Source organism: Puma concolor, chromosome A2 (assembly GCF_028749965.1).
Source record: "Puma concolor isolate L17-30 chromosome A2, mPumCon1.1.hap2, whole genome shotgun sequence".
In the NCBI taxonomy this organism is placed as follows: domain Eukaryota; kingdom Metazoa; phylum Chordata; class Mammalia; order Carnivora; family Felidae; genus Puma; species Puma concolor.
This window is the reverse complement of record NC_141668.1, coordinates 152,122,952-152,142,189: the sequence shown is the minus strand read 5'-3', so window position 1 is coordinate 152,142,189 and position 19,238 is coordinate 152,122,952. Positions and strand designations below refer to the sequence as shown.

Genomic DNA, 19,238 nt, shown 5'->3' with positions numbered 1-19,238 from the left:
TTCATATTTATTTGGTGATTCTGTTTTTCTCAATGTTTATTTTTGAGAGAGAGAGACAGAGCGCAAGTGGGGCAGCGGTAGAGAGAGAGGGAGACACAGAATCCGAAGCAGGCTTCAGGCTCTGAACTGTCAGCACAGAGCAGGGCTTGAACTCATGAACTGTGAGATCATGACTTGAGCCAAAGTCAGATACTTAACTGACTGAGCCACCCAGGTGTCCCTATTTAGTTATTCTTTGTAAAACTATCTGTTTTGGGGTGTCTGGGTGACTCAGTTAAGCATCTGACTCTTGATTTCATTCAGCTCAGGTTATGACCTCACAGTTGTGGGATCGAACCCTGTGTTGTGGTCGTGGGATCCACACCCAGTGTGGAGCCTGCTTGAGATTCTCTCTCTCCCTCTCCTCCTACTCCTCCCCTGTGCATACATGTGCTCTCTCTTTCTCAAAAAAAAAAAAAAAAGCCTGTTATATTAGATCAGAAGCCTCCAGTGTTTATTTCTTCTTAAGTAATTGAAGTATATTTGCCCCAGAAGGACAGGTGAACGTAAGTCATGCTGATGGAGAGAGACACTCTGATTACAGAAGCATTTTCACACACATGCACATACCACTGAGGAACAGTAATTTTGCCAAAATATATTTCGGTATTCTGAGCTACTTAATATTACTGCTCAAAATACAGATTAAGTTGAAAGGGGCTTAGAAATTTGAAAGATGAATTAGCGAAGAAGGGAGAGTATATATTTAAGAAAAGTTAGGGCTTAATTTCAGTGACATTGACCTTGTCCCAGTATTTAAAAATGCTAACAGATGGGGTGCCTGGGTGACTCAGACTTTAGCTCAGGTCATGATCTTGCAGTTCGTGAGTTTGAGCCCCACATCGAGCCCCATATTGGGCTCTCTGCTGTCAGTGTGGAGCCTGCTTCAGATCTTTTGTCTCCCTCTCTCTGCCCCTCCCCTGCTCACGTGCATTCTCTCTGGTTCTCTGAAAAATAAATAAACATTAAAAAATCTTTAAAATGCTAACTGATGTGTTTGCCTTTGTTTTTCTAGTGATATGCAGCTTTCGAGGATCTGTCCCTCAAGGGTTGGTCTTAGAAATAGGAGAAACGGTCCAGATTTTTGAAAAATGTGAAGGTAAGTATGGATGTATACGGCACACAAATAGTGATGCTTTTGGGTAGCATTATATATATTTATTTTGTGGTAATAGATTATCAGCAATCGTTTTGAAATGATAAGCAACCACATTATGGTACATTGGGTAGCATTATATATATTTATTTTGTGGTAATAGATTATCAGCAATTGTTTTGAAACCATAACCAACCACATTATGGTACATTGTTATAAAATCCTTCCTGATATATTTTTATCATAAAGGTATGAGATATTTTGGCTCTAATAGCAACAATTAAATAATTGTTAGCTCTCAGAATGTAATTTTTACATATTATGTCAAATGATTAATTTTGATTTTACAATCAAATAGATAATTTTCTACCCATGCTTAGCTACATTTGAATAGAATTGAATTGTAATTAGTTCATCTGTGTGTTTCTGTTTGATTGGCTGGACATGATGATCAGTTATAATTAAAACAAGGCAGTAAATATGTGCTCAAATGAAGTTTGGCTTGACTATTAGCCTCTTCTGTGACATATGTGAGTATTTCTGCTGTAACATTTATGTATTATTGAACATGTGATATTTTTCAAAATCATGTACTCAGGAGTACTCCTGTGTCCCTTGGGTAAATTCCTAGCAGTGATATCGCTGGGTCATAGCATAGGTCTATTTTTAATTTTTTGAGGAACCTCCACGCTGTTTTCCAGAGTGGTTGCACCAGTTTGCATTCCCACCAACAGTGCAAGAGGGTTCCTGTTTCTCCACATCCTCTCCAGCATCTATAGTCTCCTGATTTGTTCATTTTGGCCACTCTGACTGGAGTGAGGTGATATCTGAGTGTGGTTTTGATTTGTATTTCCCTGATGAGGAGTGACGTTGAGCATCTTTTCATGTGCCTGTTGGCCATCCGGATGTCTTCTTTAGAGAAGTGTCTATTCTATTTTCTGCCCATTTCTTCACTGGGTTGTTTTTCGGGTGTGGAGTTTGGTGAGCTCTTTATAGATTTTGTATACTAGCCCTTTGTCCAATATGTCATTTGCACATATCTTTTCCCATTCCGTTGGTTGCCTTTTAGTTTTGTTGGTTGTTTCCTTTGCTGTGCAGAAGCTTTTTATCTTCATAAGGTCCCAGTAGTTCATTTTTGTTTTTAATTCCCTTGCCTTTGAAGCTGATTCTAACATTTATATGAAAATGCAGAAGGTTACAAATAGCCAAGATAATCATGAAGAAGGCAATAAACTGGAAATTTTATACTGCCGGATATCAAATTTTTTTTTTTCTCAACGTTTTTATTTATTTTTGGGACAGAGAGAGACAGAGCATGAACGGGGGAGGGGCAGAGAGAGAGGGAGACACAGAATCGGAAACAGGCTCCAGGCTCCGAGCCATCAGCCCAGAGCCTGACACGGGGCTCGAACTCATGGACCGCGAGATCGTGACCTGGCTGAAGTCGGACGCTTAACCGACTGCGCCACCCAGGCGCCCCTCAAATTTTATTATAAATGAAGACATTGTGGTTTTGGGGTAAAGACAGAATAATGAAACAGAATAGGGAGTCCAGAGACAGACTATCATGTATATTGTCCAGTGATATATGAAAAAGGTGATAATTGCAGTGCATTGGGGGAAATGATGTCCTTTACTAGAGGTGATACTGGGCCACCTGGAATAAAAAAATGATAGCCTATTCAATAAATGGTATTGTGTCAATATTGAAAGCAATGAATCTTGATCTCTACCTCATACCATTTGCCTTATATACAATTCCAGGTGGAAGGTAGACCTAAATATGAAATGTAAAACCATAATGTACCTTGAAGAAAGTAGAGGCAAATATTCGTCTTGGCCTTTGGGTAGACAGACAATGATTTTTGATAAGGATCCAAAAGCACTAAGCATAAAGGAAAAGATTGGTAAGTTGTACTTTATTCAAATGAAGATCTGTTGTTCAGAAGACATCATTAAGGAGAGAAAAAAGGCAGGTTAGAGAGTGAGAGAGATGTTTGACAAGACTTGTATTTGAGTATATAAGGAACTACTACAAATCAAAATTAAGACATTCCAATAGAAAAATGAGCAGAAGGCTTGACTAGGCTTGGCTCTTCACAAAACAGATACTCCAGTGGCTCATAAACATATGGAAAGGTGTTTAATTTCAGTCAGCAGGTAAATACAAATTAAAACCACAGTGAGATACAACAGTACAGCCACTGGAATGACTAAAATCCAAAACACTGGCAATACCAAGTGCTGGTAAGGATATAAAACAACTGTTAACTTTTATACACTGCTGGTGGGAGAGGAAAAGGGATAACCAGTTTGGAAAAGTATTTGGCACTATTTACTAAAGTTGAATCAACGCATACTGATGATGTAGCAAATCTCTTTGTAGGTATATATCCAAGAGCCAAATACATGTATAAGATGTTAGTAATTGCTTTATTCATAATTGCTGCAAAGTAGGAAAAAACCACATGTTCATCAACAGTAGAATGAGTAAATAAATTGTGGTATATTGCTTCCAATGAATGTGATATGGAATGGAAAATGATATATTGTTACTACATACAACAATACGGATGAATATCACAGATACATTCTTGACAGAAGTCAGATGTAAAAGTTTATGTTAAGGTTCTGTGCTCATAAAGTACAGAACCAGGTAAAACCAATAGCTGGTGATATTTGTTAGAATAGTGGTTAGAAAACCCCTCCTATCTCGCTTCTTTTTCTGAGAGTATATCTGATATTGTTGTGTGTAGTAACAATCCATTTTCCTTTCTGTATCACATTCAGCTTAAGGGTGTGTGTATGTGTCAAATGACTGGAAGACAGGAGTGACATTTGGGATGCTGATAACATTTTACTTATCTGAGTGGTGGACATACAGTTGTATATTCTTTGAAAGTTTACTTAGTTGTAGACTAATGATTTGTACACTTATGAATGTTACATATCAATAAAAAATTTACTTTAAAAAATAAAAGGACTTGGAAAAAATTTTTATAAAAGTTAAAAAATGTAACAACATGGAGGCATCTAAAAAAATGTGCTGAACGAAAGACCCAGATGTGAAAGTTCACATTCTATATGATTCCACTTATATGAACCTCAAGAACAAGGAACACTACAAATCTGTGGTGATAGAAGACAGAATAGTGATTTCCTGGGAGAGTATTGACTGGAAAGAGGCATGAAGGAACTTTCAGGATGATTGAAAATTTCTGTCTTGATGAAATATGGGTTACATGGCTGTTACATTTGCCAAAGCTTATAGAATGGTACATTCACAATGTGCATTTCACTGTGTGTAAATTATGCATCAATGAAATGGATTTTTGCTAAAAAAGGACAAAAGTCAAATTACAGACTGGAAAAACTTTTTTGGTGATATAACTGACAAAGATAAATAGAATATAAAAGAACTCATAAACCAGTGAAAACAAATAACAGATGAATAGAAAAATGGAGAAAAATATGACCAGGGATTTCACAGCAGTCTTGTCAGCAGTCAAGGAATAGCAAGTTACAATCAGGATGATGAACAATTCCATTCTCATTAGAAGACTAAAATGTCTCACATATTGAGTTGTTGGCACAGTTGTTTCAGTGGGCATGCTTATACACTGGGGATATCTTGTGATGGTATATGTGCATATCCTGTGATTTAGCAGTTTAACTTCTAAGTTTATACCTCAAAGAAGTGTTTTTAAGGTAGCCTAATAAAATCATAAGTGGGTTACAAATTCTATTTAGTGCTCACTATCAGCATTAATAAAAAATAGATATAAGTGTCAAGAGTATATTGCTGTATCAGTTATGATCCAATTACAGTAATAATTTGAATAGGGAATATTTAATATAAATGTTAACTAGTAAAAAGTGGCTACCTATTTACTGAAAGGGGTAAAAAACATTCAAAGGGATATAGAAATAACAAATGCAGAAGTCAGCAACTACCTCAGCAACTGAGGTAGAGCCAGTAAGCAAGGAACTAAGAATTTAAAAGAATTCTCCCTTGCCTCAAGGCAAAGATTCAGATCCTTTTGGAAAGGTCATGGCTGTCATAGGAACAAGTAGCCTGTCAATGGGGAAGAAACTTTCCAGAGGGCATGGATTGGAACTCATCTATAGGAATAATCTGCTGGGTAGCAGAAAAACTTACGGAATGACATGAGTGAGCCAGAGCTGTCCATAGGTGTAGCTCCTCAGACTTGCCAGAGCCTAAGAGCCATAGCTTGTCTGTGGAGGTGACTGAGGTAAGCACCACTAAGCCTCCAACATGCCAGTCACCTGGCTAGGCTGCTTACAATAAAACAACAGTGCACCAGAACCAAGAAAGGAAACTCTCCTTTCTGCTCTGGCCTTGCATTGTCCCATTAGTACCCTCTATTGACAAAGCCTAATGCTGGACGTTTTGACAAAGAAGAAATGGTGATATGTCTATATTAGTCTGGGTTTTCCAGAGAAACAGAACCAGTAGGAGATATGTGTGTATTATATTATACACACATATATATGTGTGTGTATATATACGTGTGTGTATATATATGTATACATATACACATATATATACATATACACGTATACATACACACACATATATACATATACACATATACATACATATACACATACACATATATACATATACCCATATACATATATACATATATATGTATATATATTACAAGGAATTGGTTTGCATGGTAATGGAGGCTAACAAGTCTCAGCATCTTCAATTGGCAAGCTAGAGAACCAAGAGAACCAATGTTCTAGTCACAGTCAGAAAGCCCGAGAACCAGAACTGATGGTGTTAAGTTCCAGTCTGATTCCAAGCCTGAATGCAGAAGACCAGAGTCCTAGCTTGAAAACAGGCAGAGAAAGTGAAATCTCTCTTACTCCATCTATTTTTTTATATTCAGGCCTTCAGTAAATTGGATGAGGCCCGCCCACATTGGGGAAGACAATATGCTTTACTCAGTTTGCTAATAAAAAATGTCACAGTATGATCCAGAAATGCTCTCACAGACACACCCAGAATAATATTTAACCAACTATCTGGGCACTTGGGTGGCCCAGATAGTTGATACATAGGATTAAACATCATAGGGTTCACTTCCAGGATTAAAAAGCAGGTTAGAGAAAGGTAGATTTGGTGCAGGGGTAGTCAGTTGGTATCTGGCTCAATTGCATGTAACATCATTAAATTTTTTTCCTTGAGATTTGCTTCAATTTTATGTGTATGGGATTGTGATATAAAATATATTTCTAAATCTGGGCCATGGTAAAAATATTTGAATGTATTGATCTGGAGAAACTTCTATTTTGTACACATAAAGACACCTACAGCATTGTGTGTAGTAGTAAAAAATTGATAACATCCTAAATGTCTACCAACAAGAGAAGGTTAGAGAAATAAATTATGGGATATAACATACATCATGGTGATTATAGTTAATAATACTGTATTATATGCTTGAAAGTTGCTAAGAGTAGATCTCAAATGTCACCATAAAAAAGAAATGGTAATTATGTGACTTGATGGAAGTGTCAGCTTGCTTTTATGGTTGTAATAATTTTGCAGTATGTAAGTGTATCAAATCAACATGTTGTATACCTTAAATTTACACAATGTTGTATGTCAATTATAGCTCAATAAAGCTGGAAAAAAAATTTAAAATAAAAGCAATAAAATAAATTAATAAAACAACATGAAAAATAACACACTTATATTTCTTTTTCTTATTTTTTCTATTTTATTCTTATTATTCACTCTGTAGTGGAACATAAGACTTTAGTTCAGTTATTCTTTCCTATCCCAAAGATATATAAACATGCTTCTTACATTCTTCCAATATACTTATCATCCTTGTTAAATTAGTATTTTTTTATTACTGTAATTAATTCATGGCTGATCTATATAGCATATTGTCATTATATCTTGTATTACCGTTTTGTTCATCTAGAATTAATATTTGACATATATATTTAAAAATATATATTTATATACTTTATATATACATGTATCACATTTGCTTTACCCATTCATCTACTGATGGACACTTACATTGTTTCTGTGTTTTGACTATTGTGAATAATGCTGCAGTGAACCTGGAATACAGGTATCTAGTTTTAAGTTTTTCAGCAACTTCCATACTGTTTTCCTTAGTGGCTGTACCAATTTACATTCCCATCAACAGTGTACCAGGGTTCCTTTTTCTCTACACCCTTGTGAGCATTTGTTATCTCTTGTCTTTTTGATGGTACCCATCCTAACAGGTGTGAGGTGATATCTCTTTGTGGTTTTGATTTGGAATTTTGATTTAGAAATTGTTTTGTGACAGCAGTCAGGGGACCTCAGACTATTACTTGATTTTGGTTGGTTAGTTAATGTTATTTTCCCTGTCATAAATAATGTCAGAATCTAATTGTTGAAAGAGCCAATTCAGGTGGGTACTCTGTCTTCATCACATCCCCTCTAATCAAGAATTACATTTAAATTCACTTGCTGGGCTCATGCTTGTAAATGAAAGTATGTAAAAAGAAATCTCTGGTTTCATTATTGAGACAGTGTTTGTTGCTTATAACATATGCTTTATGCTTGAAGATTCATGCCAATTATCCAGATTGTGTCTGTTTCCTGATTTGTTGTCTGTATAGCTCTCTGAAACATCTTATTCATGCCCTGTTTTATTATCTAGATTCATGATCCATAGCCTGATTTGACTTTGAGTCTCCTGCTGTAGATTTCTCACTCAGTTCCAGTTTCCACTTTACCTTGAACATTTCTATCCCCTTCCTCATTATCTTAGTCTGATTTGCCTTAGGTGCCTATTCCTGTGCTGTCCTTAGCCCTAAAATTGATGCTTTCTTTTCTTTTCCCTTTTTTAAAAAGTTTATTTATTTATTTTGAGAGAGAAAAAGAGAGTGTAATTGGGGGAGGGTAGAGAGAGAAGGAGACAGAGAGAATCCCAAGCAGGCTCTGCATTGTCAGTGCAGAGTGCAATGTGGGGCTAGAACTACTGAACCAAAACAAACTGTGACCTGAGTTGAAATCAAGAGTTGGTTAAGTTTATTCGTAGGGATTTTATGGTTCTTGGTACAGTTGTGAATGGGATAAGTTTCTTTATTTCTCTTTCTGTTGCTTCATTATTAGTGTATAAAAATGCAACCGATTTCTATACATTAATTTTGTACCCTGCAACTTTGGTGAATTCACGTATCAGTTCTAGCAGACTTTTGGTGTAATATGTCAGGTTTTCCATGTAAAGTATCATGTTGTCTGTGAAAAGTAAAAGTTTGACTTCATCTTTGACAGTTTTGATGCCTTTTATTATATTTTGTTGTCTGATTGCTGATGCTAGGACTTACAATACTATGTTAAATAACAGTGGTGAGAGTGGACATCCCTGTCGTGTTCCTGATCTCAGGGGGGAAAGCTGTCAGTTATTCCCCATTGAGGATATTAGCTGTGGGCCTTTCATAAATGGCCTCTATGATGTTTAAGTATGTTCCTTCTATCCTGACTTTCTTGAGGGTTTTCATCAAGACAGGATGCTGTATTTGGTCAAATGCTTTCTCTGCATGTATTGACAGGACCATATGGTTCTTAGCTTTTATTTAAAAGATGGGGGGTGGGAGGGAGGAGAGGGTGGGTGATGGGTATTGAGGAGGGCACCTTTTGGGATGAGCACTGGGTGTTGTATGGAAACCAATTTGACAATAAATTTCATATGTAAAAAATAAAATAAAATAAAATAAAATATTTAAATTTCAAAAAAAAATAAAAGATCTGTATGCTGAAAACTGTAGAAAGCTTATGAAGGAAATTGAAGAAGATACAAAGAAATGGAAAAACATTCCATGCTCATGGATTGGAAGAATAAATATTGTTAAAATGTCAATACTACCCAAAGCAATTTACGCACTCAATGTAATACCAAGCAAAATTGCACCAGCATTCTTCTCAAAGCTAGACCAAACAATCCTAAAATTCGTATGGAACCACAAAAGACCCCGAATAGCCAAAGTAATATTGAAGAAGAAAACCAAAATGGGAGTGATCACAATTCCATACTTTAGCCTCTACTGCAAAACTGTAATCATCAAGACAGTATGGTATGGGCACTAAAACGGACACATAGACCAATCGAATAGAGTAGAGACCCCAGAATTGGACCCACAAATGTATGGCCAACTAAACTTTGACAAAACAGGAAAGAGTATCCAGTGGAAAAAAGACAGTCTCTTTTTTTTTCATTTATTATTTATTATTTATTTGTTTTTAATATGAAATTTATTGTCCAGTTGGTTTCCATACAACACCCAGTCCTCATCCCAAAAGGTGCCCTTCTCAATACCCATCACCCACCCTCCCCTCCCTCCCACCCCCCATCAACCCTCAGTTCTCAGTTTTAAAGGGTCTCTTATGCTTTGGCTCTCTCCCTCTCTAACCTCTTTTTTTTTTCCTTCCCCTCCCCTATGGTCTTCTGTTAAGTTTCTCAGGATCCACATAAGAGCGAAAACATATGGTATCTGAAAAGACAGTCTCTTTAACAAATGGTGCTGGGAGAGCTGGACAGCAACATGCAGAAGAATGAAACTAGATCACTTTCTTACACCATACACAAAAATGAACTCAAAATAGATGAAGGACCTGAATGTGAGACAAGAAACCATCAAAACCCTAGAGGAGAAAGCAGGAAAAAACCTCTTTGACTTCAGTGCAGCAATTTCTTACTCAACACATCTCCAAAGGGAAGGGAATTAAAAGCAAAAATGAACTATTGGGACCTCATGAAGATAAAACGCTTCTGCACTGCAAAGGAAACAATCAACAAAACGGAAAGGCAACTGATGGAATGGGAAAAGATATTTGCAAATGACATACCGAACAAAGGGCTAGTATCTAAAATCTATAAAGAACTCACCAAACTCCACACTCGAAAAACAAATAATCCAGTGAAGAAATGGGCAGAAGACATGAATAGACACTTTTCCAGAGAAGACATCCAGATGGCCAACAGGCACATGAAAAGATGCTTAACATCACTCATTATCAGGGAAGTACAAATCAAAACTACAATGAGATATCACCTCATGCTGGTCAGAGTGGCTAAAATGAACAAATCATGAAACTATAATGCTGGCGAGGATGTGGAGAAATGGGAACCTTCTTACACTGTTGGTGGGAATGCAAATTGATGCAGCCTCTCTGGAAAACAGTGTAGAGGTTCCTCAAAAAATTAAAAATAGAACTACCCCATGACCCAGCAATAGCACTGCTAGGAATTTATCCAAAAGATACAGGAGTGCTGATGTGCCCCAATGTTTATAGCAGCACTTTCAACAATAGCCAAATTATGGAAAGAGCCTAAATGTCCATCAACTGACGAATGGATAAAGAAGATGTGGTTTATACATACAATGGAATACTACTTGTCAATGAGAAAGAATGAAATCCTCCCATTTGCAGCAACATGGATGGAACTGGAGGGTATTATGCTAAGTGAAATAAGTCAGGCAGAGAAAGGCAGATACCATATGTTTTCATTTATATGTGGATCTTGAGAAACTTAACAGAAGACCATGGTTGAGGGGAAGGGGAAAAAAAAGTTACAGAGAGGGAGGGAGGCAAACCATAAGAGACTCTTAAGGACTGAGAATAAACTGAGTGTTGATGGGGGTAGGGGAGAGGGAAAGTGGGTGATGGGCAGGAAGGAGGGCACCTGTTGGGATGAGCACTGGGTGTTGTATGGAAACCAATTTGACAATAAATTATATTAAAAAAAAAAGAGTTGGACACTTAAGTGAGCCACCAGGTGCCTTGATGCAGGCTTTTCTGTAAGAACATTTCCACTCTCAAGCTGAAGAGTGTAAATCTGATATTTCTTGAATTATATTGTAGGTATAATATAGGTATATATTATGTTATATTACATTATATTAATTCATATGTATATAATTATATGTTATAAGTATATCATATATAGGTATAATACACTGTATTATATACTTGAAAGTTGATACACTTACATACTGAAAAATTATAACAACCATAACAGCAAGCTGACACTTCCATCAAGTCACATAATTATAATTTCTTTTTTACAGTGGCATTTGAGATATACTCTTAGCAACTTTTAAGTTATATATAATATAGGTATATAATATGTAGATATAATATATATATATAACCTAGCTTCAGCAATCAGACAATACAAAGAAATAAAAGTCATCCAAATCAGCAAGAAGGAAGTCAAACTTTGACTCTTCTCAGATGACATACTTTATATGGAAAACCCAAAAGATTCCACCAAAAAACTGCTAGAACTGATCCATGAATTCATCAAAATTGCAGGATATAAAATCAGTGCATAGAAATCGGTTGCATTTCTATACACCATTAATGAAACAACAGAAAGAGAAATCAAGGAATCGATCCCATTTACGGTTGCACCAAAAACCATAAAATACCTAGGAATAAACCTAACGAAAGAGGTGAAAAATCTATACAGTGAAAACCATAGAAAGCTTATAAAAGAAATTGAAGAAGACACATAAAAGTGGAAAAATATTCCATGCTCATGGATTGGAAGAACAAACACTGTTAAAATGTCAATATTACCCAAAGCAATCTACATATTCAATGCAATCTCTATCAAAATAGTACCAGCATTTTTCACAGAGTTAGAACAAACAATCCTAAAATTTGTATGGAACCAGAAAAGACCCCGAATAGCCAAAGCAATCTTGAAAAAGAAAACTGAATGGCACAAAAACAGGCACTCAGATCAATGGAACAGAATAGAAAGCCCAGAAATGGGCCCACAAACATACGGCCAACTACTCTTTGACAAAGCAGGAAAAAATATCCAATGGAATAAAGACAGTCTCTTCAGGAAGTGGTGCTGAGAAAACTGGACAGCGACATGCAGAAAAATGAATTTGGACCACTTACTTATATCATACACAAAAATGAGCTTAAAATGGATGAAAAATCTAAATGTAAGATAGGAAGCCATCAAAATCCTTGAGGAGAAAGCAGGCAAAAACCTCTTTGAGCTTGACCGCAGCAACTTCTTACTCAACACATCTCCGGAGGCAAGGGAAACAAAAGCAAAAATGAACTTTTGGGATCTCATCAAAATAAAAAGCTTTTGCACAGCGAAGGAAACAATCAGCAAAACTAAAGGGCAACCAACAGAATGGGAGAAGATATTTGCAAATGACATATCAGATAAAGGGTTAGTATCCAAAATCTATAAAGAACTCATCAGACTCAACACCCAAAAAACAAATAATCCAGTGAAGAAATGGGCAAAAGATATAAATAGACACTTCTCCAAAGAAGACCTCCAGATGGCCAACCGACACATGAAAAAATGCTCAACATCACTCATCATCAAAACCGCAATGAGATACCACCTCACACCTGTCAGAATCGTTAACATTAACAACTTAGGCAACAACAGGTGTTGGTGTGGATGTGGAGAAAGAGGATCTCTTTGGCACTGCTGGTGTGAATGCAAACTGGTGCAGCCACTCTGGAAAACAGTATGGAGGTTCCTCAAAAAATTAAAAATAGAACTACCCTATGACCCAGCAATTACACTACTAGGTATTTATCCATGGGATACGGGTATGCTGTTTCGAAGGGGCATATGCACCCCAATGTTTATAGCAGCACTATCAACAATAGCCAAAGTATGGAAAGAGCCCAAATGTCCATCAATGGATGAATGGATAAAGAAGATGTGTATATATACAATGGAATATTACTCGGCAATCAAAAAGAATGAAATCTTGCCATTTGTAGCTGCGTGGATGGAACTAGCGGGTATTATGCTAACTGAAATTAGAGAAAGACAAATATCATATGACTTCACTCCTATGAGGACTTTAAGATACAAAACAGAACGTAAGAGAAGGGAAGCAAAAATAATATAAAAACAGGGAGGGGGACAAAACATAGGAGACTCTTAAATACAGAGAACAGAGGGTTACTGGAGGAGTTGTGGGAGGGGAGATGGGCTAAATGGGTAAGGGGCACTAAGGAATCTACTCCTGAAATCATTATTGCACTATATGATAACTAACTTGAATGTAAAAAAAAAAAATAATAAAAAAATATGTGCATTTCCAAAAAGAAAGTCTTGTGGGTGAGAGACTTATACACAAAGAAAGCGACAATCATTCAGGGCTTATCAAAAAGAGTTTATGATGAGCAAATGTTTGGGAAATCATAGTAAAACAACATTTTAGTGTGTATCTTCCTGTAAGTGAAGGTGCTTTAAATTGTTATTAAATAATGTGTCTATATAAGAAATGATAGTGAATATTGATGATTAACACATTAAAATTAGAATGATTATTAAGAGTTTATTTCTGAATTTTATCATTTGTTTATTTTGAAATAGCATTATAAAAAGGACTGCAAGAAAAAATATTCAACAAGATTTAAATAACTACTTTTTAAAAAAATTTTTTTTAACGTTTATTTATTTTTGAGACAGAGAGAGAGCATGAATGGGGGAGGGTTAGAGAGAGAGGGAGACACAGAATCCGAAACAGGCTCCAGGCTCCGAGTGGTCAGCACAGAGCCCGACGCGGGGCTCCAACTCACAGACTGCGAGATCATGACCTGAGCTGAAGTCGGCCGCTTAACCGACTGAGCCACCCAGGCGCCCCATTAAATAACTACTTTTAGTAACTATTTGAGATCATTGATTTTTATGGAACACAGAAAACAGTTTGTAAGATAGGAAAGAGAAAAATGTCATCCAAAATTTTGAAACTAAAAGTGTACAAAAGAAAAAAAAGTATAAGTCCTCAGTCTACGAAAACAAGAACTACAAACAAATCTTGATCTCTTCATACTGGGTTTGTTTTTCATAGTGAAATGTGTACATCAGTCCTGAAACTATTTTGGGTGTGTGTCATCTGATTGAATAACTGAGAAGGGAGCTGCAGACAAGGGAGATCATTGTGGGCTTAGAACCAAATCGGAGGTATCAGTATAAACTCATCATTTCTAATATAAATATAGTAGTTTGTCTCCAAATCTGGCTACTATCAACTTCTTCTCTCCCTGTACATGCACACCAGTCTGCCTAAGAGAGGTGGTATCATTGTCTCCACCTGTTTGAATCCGAGCTTGTCTGTGTCTACTTTTACCAGTAGAATATTCAGGAAAGGACATTGGTCAACTTTGAGACTTGCCTGCAAGAGCAAAGGCAGTTCTGCTTCCCCCTCATACTCGTGGGATACCTCCTCTCAGAATCTACCCATCATGCAGTGTAAGCCTAACCTACATGGAGAAGACACCTGGAAGTGCTCCAGTTGAAAGTCTTGGCTGAGCTTTCAACTGATGGCCAGCAGCAACTGCCAAGTCTTGGATGTCAATTCCAATCAAACCTCTAGACAACTCCAGCCCTGGCCACCATTTAACTACAACTGCTTAAAAGCCCCAGGTGAGAACTGCCTCGCTGAGCCCAGTCATAAGTGCGAGAGACGTTAATAAGCTGTTGTTTCAAGTCATTATGGCTTGGGGTGCTTTGTTATGCAGCAACAGACAGCCAAAAACTACTGAAAGACCTTGAGGGGGAAAAAAACACTCCCAAAGCAATGATCTTAATGCCCAGATCAGAGTTCAAATTTTTCTAAATATCATTCCTCATTAAGAGGAACCAATTTTTTGTTTGCTTTAGAAATGGATGATTCTGGGGGCACCTGGATGGCTCAGTCCATTAGGTGTCTGATTCTTAATCTTGGCTCAGGTCACAATCTCATGGTTCATGAGACTGAGCCCTGAGTTGAACTCTGCACTGACAGCACAGAGCCTGCTTGGGATTCTCTCTCTCCCCCTCTCTCTGCCCCTCTTCAGCTTGTGTTCACAGGCTCTCTGTCTCCCTCTCTCTCTAAAATAAAAAAAAATAATAATAAAACATTAAAAAAAAAAAACCCACAAAAACTGAAGCTGGAGGCATCACAGTCCCGGACTTTAAGATGTATTACAAAGTTGTAATCATCAAGACAGTATGGTACTGGCACAAAACAGACACTCAGGTCAATGGAACAGAATAGAGAACCCAGAAATGGACCCACAAACGTATGGCCAGCTAATCTTTGAAAAAGCAGAAAGAATACCAGTGGAAAAAAAAGACAAAGTATGGTGTTGGGAAAACTGGACAGTGACATGCAGAAGAATGAACCTGGCCCACTTTCTTACACCATACACAAAAATACTCTCAAAATGGATGAAAGATTAAACATAAGACAGGAAGCCATCAAAATCCTCGAGGAGAAGCAGGCAAAACCTCTTTGACCTTGGCTGCAGCAACTTCTTACTCAACAGGTGTCCGGAGGCAAGGAAAAGAGAACCCAAAATGAACTGCTGGCACCTCATCAAGATAAAAACCTTCTGCCAGGTGAAGGAAACAATCAACAAAAGTAAAAGGCAACTGATGGAATGGGAGAAGATATTTGCAAATGACATACCAGATAAAGGGTTAGTATCCTAAATCTATAAAGAACTTATCAAACTGAACACCCCAGAAACAAATAATACAGTGAAGAAATGGGCAGAAGACATGGATAGACACTTTTCCAAAGAAGACATCCAGATGACTAACAAACACATGAAAAGATGCTCAACGTTACCCATCATCAGGGAAATACAAGTCAAAACCATAATGAGATAGTACTTCACACCTATCAGAATGGCTAAAATGAGCATATCAGGAGACTATAGATGTTGGCAAGGGTGTGGAGAAATGGGAACCCTTTTGCACTGCTGGTGGGAATGCAAACTGGTGTGGCTACTCTAGAGAACAGTATGGAAGTTCCTCAAAAAATAAAAAGCAGAACTACCCTATGACCTGCAGCTGTACTGCTAGGGTATTTATCCAAAGGATACAAAAATGCTGATTTGAAGGGGCACATGCACCCCAATGTTTATAGCAGCACTATCAACAATAGCCAAATTATGGAAAGAGCCCAATGTCTACAGACTTTGAATGGATAAAGAAGATGTGGTGTGCACACAATGGAATACTACTTGGCATTCAAAAAGAATAAAATCTTGCCATTTGCAACACCATAGGTAGAACTGGAATGTATTATGCTAAGTGAAATAAATGAGTCAGACAAAGACAAATACATGATTTCACTGATATGTGGAATTTGAGAAACACAACAGATGAACATAGGGGAAGGGAAGGAAAAATAAGATAAAAACAGAGAGGGAGGCAAACCATAAGAGACTTTTAACTACAAAGAATAAACTGAGGGTTGTTGGAGGGGAGGCAGGTGGGGGGATGGGCTAAATGGAGGGGAGGCAGGTGGGGGGATGGGTACTAAGGAGGGCACTTGTTGGGTGAGCATGGGGTGTTAATTGTAAGTGGTGAATCACTAAATCCTACTCCTGAAACCATTATTATACTATATGTTAACTAACGTGGTTTTAAGTAAAACTTAAAAAAAATATATTTAATAACAAGTTTCTCTTTTAAAGTAGTGTGAAGAATACAAACTAGTTGAAAAATTAGTTTAAAAAATAATATTTTATTCTAAGGGATCTAAGTAATATAAAAACTTATTATGTTAGTTTTTCTGTGATTAGGATAAATCCAAATACATATATATATATATAAAATTTTTTTGGGGCGCCTGGGTGGCGCAGTCGGTTAAGCGTCCGACTTCAGCCAGGTCATGATCTCGCTGTCCGTGAGTTCGAGCCCCGCATCAGGCTCTGGGCTGATGGCTTGGAGCCTGGAGCCTGTTTCCGATTCTGTGTCTCCCTCTCTCTCTGCCCCTCCCCCGTTCATGCTCTGCCTCTCTCTGTCCCAAAAATAAATAAAAAACGTTGAAAAAAAAAATTTAAAAAAAAAATTTTTTTTTTAAATCTTTAGTTTTTAGAGAGAGAGAGCATGAGCTGGGGAGGGGCAGAGAGAGAGATGGAGACATAATCTGAAGCAAGCTCTAGGCTCTGAGCTGACAGCACAGAGCCCAACGTGGGGCTCGAACTCACGAACAGTGAGATCATGACCTGAGCCAAAGTTAGAGGCTTAACTGACTGAGCCACCCAGGTGCCCCAGAATGAATCTAAATGTTGCCATAATTATTTTGTTTACAGAGGGAGGAAAGTAATTCAGTTCTCAAGTTGCTCAAGGTGAATCTGTCAGTGAGTCAGCAAGGTCAGCCAGGTGAAGTCATCTAGAAATCTCCTGATATCTTTTCTAATTTTTGATTTATGTATATTCCAACCAATAAGACTATTTTGTGCCAACTTTCAATTTGTTTAAATTTGGTTTTCCTTTTCTTAAATAATAATTTCTTAAAATAATATTCAGACTAAGAATCAATATCCGTATCAGTGCACTAGTTTTAACTTTCTGATACAGCTGAAGAAAGAAGATATTTCATTATAACTTATATTGTTGAAAAGTTATATAATACCTTCCAAGGTTGGGTACCTGCCTTATTAGTGTACTTAGTGTACTACTGTACTTTGTTGGATAAACATTCCTGCCAATTTTTAGTGGCATTTTATTTATTTTATTTTTTATTTAAAAAAAATGTTAATGCTTATTTTTGACACACACACACACACACACACACACACACACACACACACACACACACAGAATTGCAAGCACACTCCAAGCTCTGAGCTGTCAGCACAGAGCCCATCGTGGGGCTTGAACTCGTGGACTGAGAAATCATGAGCTGAGTTGAAGTTGGACACTTAACCAACTGACCCAACCAGATGCCTGTTTAATGGCATTTTAAAAACTTAAATTTTTTTTTTTTTAAATTTTTTTTTTTCAACGTTTATTTATTTTTGGGACAGAGAGAGACAGAGCATGAACGGGGGAGGGGCAGAGAGAGCGGGAGACACAGAATCGGAAACAGGCTCCAGGCTCTGAGCCATCAGCCCAGAGCCCGACGCGGGGCTCGAACTCACGGACCGCGAGATCGTGACCTGGCTGAAGTCGGACGCTTAACCGACTGCGCCACCCAGGCGCCCCTTAAAAACTTAAATTTTAATGAGATTTTATGGATAGGAAAAATGTACATCTTTCTGATAAGAAAAAAAATTCCCTTTTAATGATAATGATTTTATTTCTGTTCACTTTAGGAAATGATTTATGAATGAAAATTGTTACAGATATTCAAATCAGATGACTTAGTGTACGTTAAGATAGTTCTGAACACTTAACCATGTTTTAAATGCCTTTGGCAGATTTTTCATTATGTTTGCAACTTAAGTTAATGTTTAAAATTGATAAGGGAGCCTGGGTGACTCAGTCAGTTGCGTGTGGGACTTCAGCTCAGGTCTTGATCTCATGGTTTGTGAGTTCAAGCCCCACATCAGGCTCTCTGCCGTCAGCACGGAGCCTGCTTTGAATCCTCTGTCCCCTTCACTCTCTGCCCCTCCCCTGTTCATGGGCGCGCTCTCTCAAAAATAAATAAACCTTAAAAAAATAAAAGTAAGAGTTTCATAATAATCATTTGCTCTCTACCTACCATATTTTGGCAATAGGTAGATATTATACATTCATTTTTTTTCAGTTAATGCTCAAAATGACCTTTGAAACATTACTACTTCCATGTTTAGATGATGAAACTTAAGCTTAAGGTGAAGGGAACATAGGTGGTAGGTACGTGGCAGACAAGAGGATTCTGCTTGTCTGCTCTGAGTAAGCTATTTGGAATTCATTGAGACTCTAGTTTGGAAAAACTATTTCTTGAGATCCATTTAAATTTTTTTTATTGTTTTATTTCTTTTTGAGAGAGAGAGAGAGAGCGCATGTGAGCATGAGCGGGGGAAGGGCAGAGAAAGACAGGGACAGAGGATCTAAAGCGGGCTCTGTGCTGACAGCAACAAGCCTGTTGTGGGGCTCAAACTCAGGAGCTGTGAGAACATGACCTGAGCTGAAGTTAGATGCTCAACTGACTGAGTCACCCAGGTGCCCCTTGAGGTCCATTTCTAAAGTCTGTTGGGTTTTGTGGAGCTTGGTGTTTCTCCAAATAGGTTACTTAAAAAGTGAACAAATGAACACTTAACAGATGTATTTATGAGATTTTCTATTTTTGGACATTT

The 19,238-nt window shown here is 37.4% G+C and overlaps 1 protein-coding gene across 12 annotated transcripts in view; it reads left to right on the top strand.

Moving 5' to 3' along the window:
• The window catches only part of DOCK3 (dedicator of cytokinesis 3), a 602,545-nt gene that overhangs the window by 82,790 nt on the left and 500,517 nt on the right, over positions 1-19,238 (top strand). For all 12 annotated transcript variants that reach the window (XM_086698089.1, XM_086698088.1, XM_086698093.1 and 9 more), the window contains exon 2: positions 1,055-1,138. In XM_086698089.1, coding sequence (XP_086554215.1) covers positions 1,055-1,138 — 84 coding nt within the window. The remainder of the gene's footprint in view (positions 1-1,054; positions 1,139-19,238) is intronic.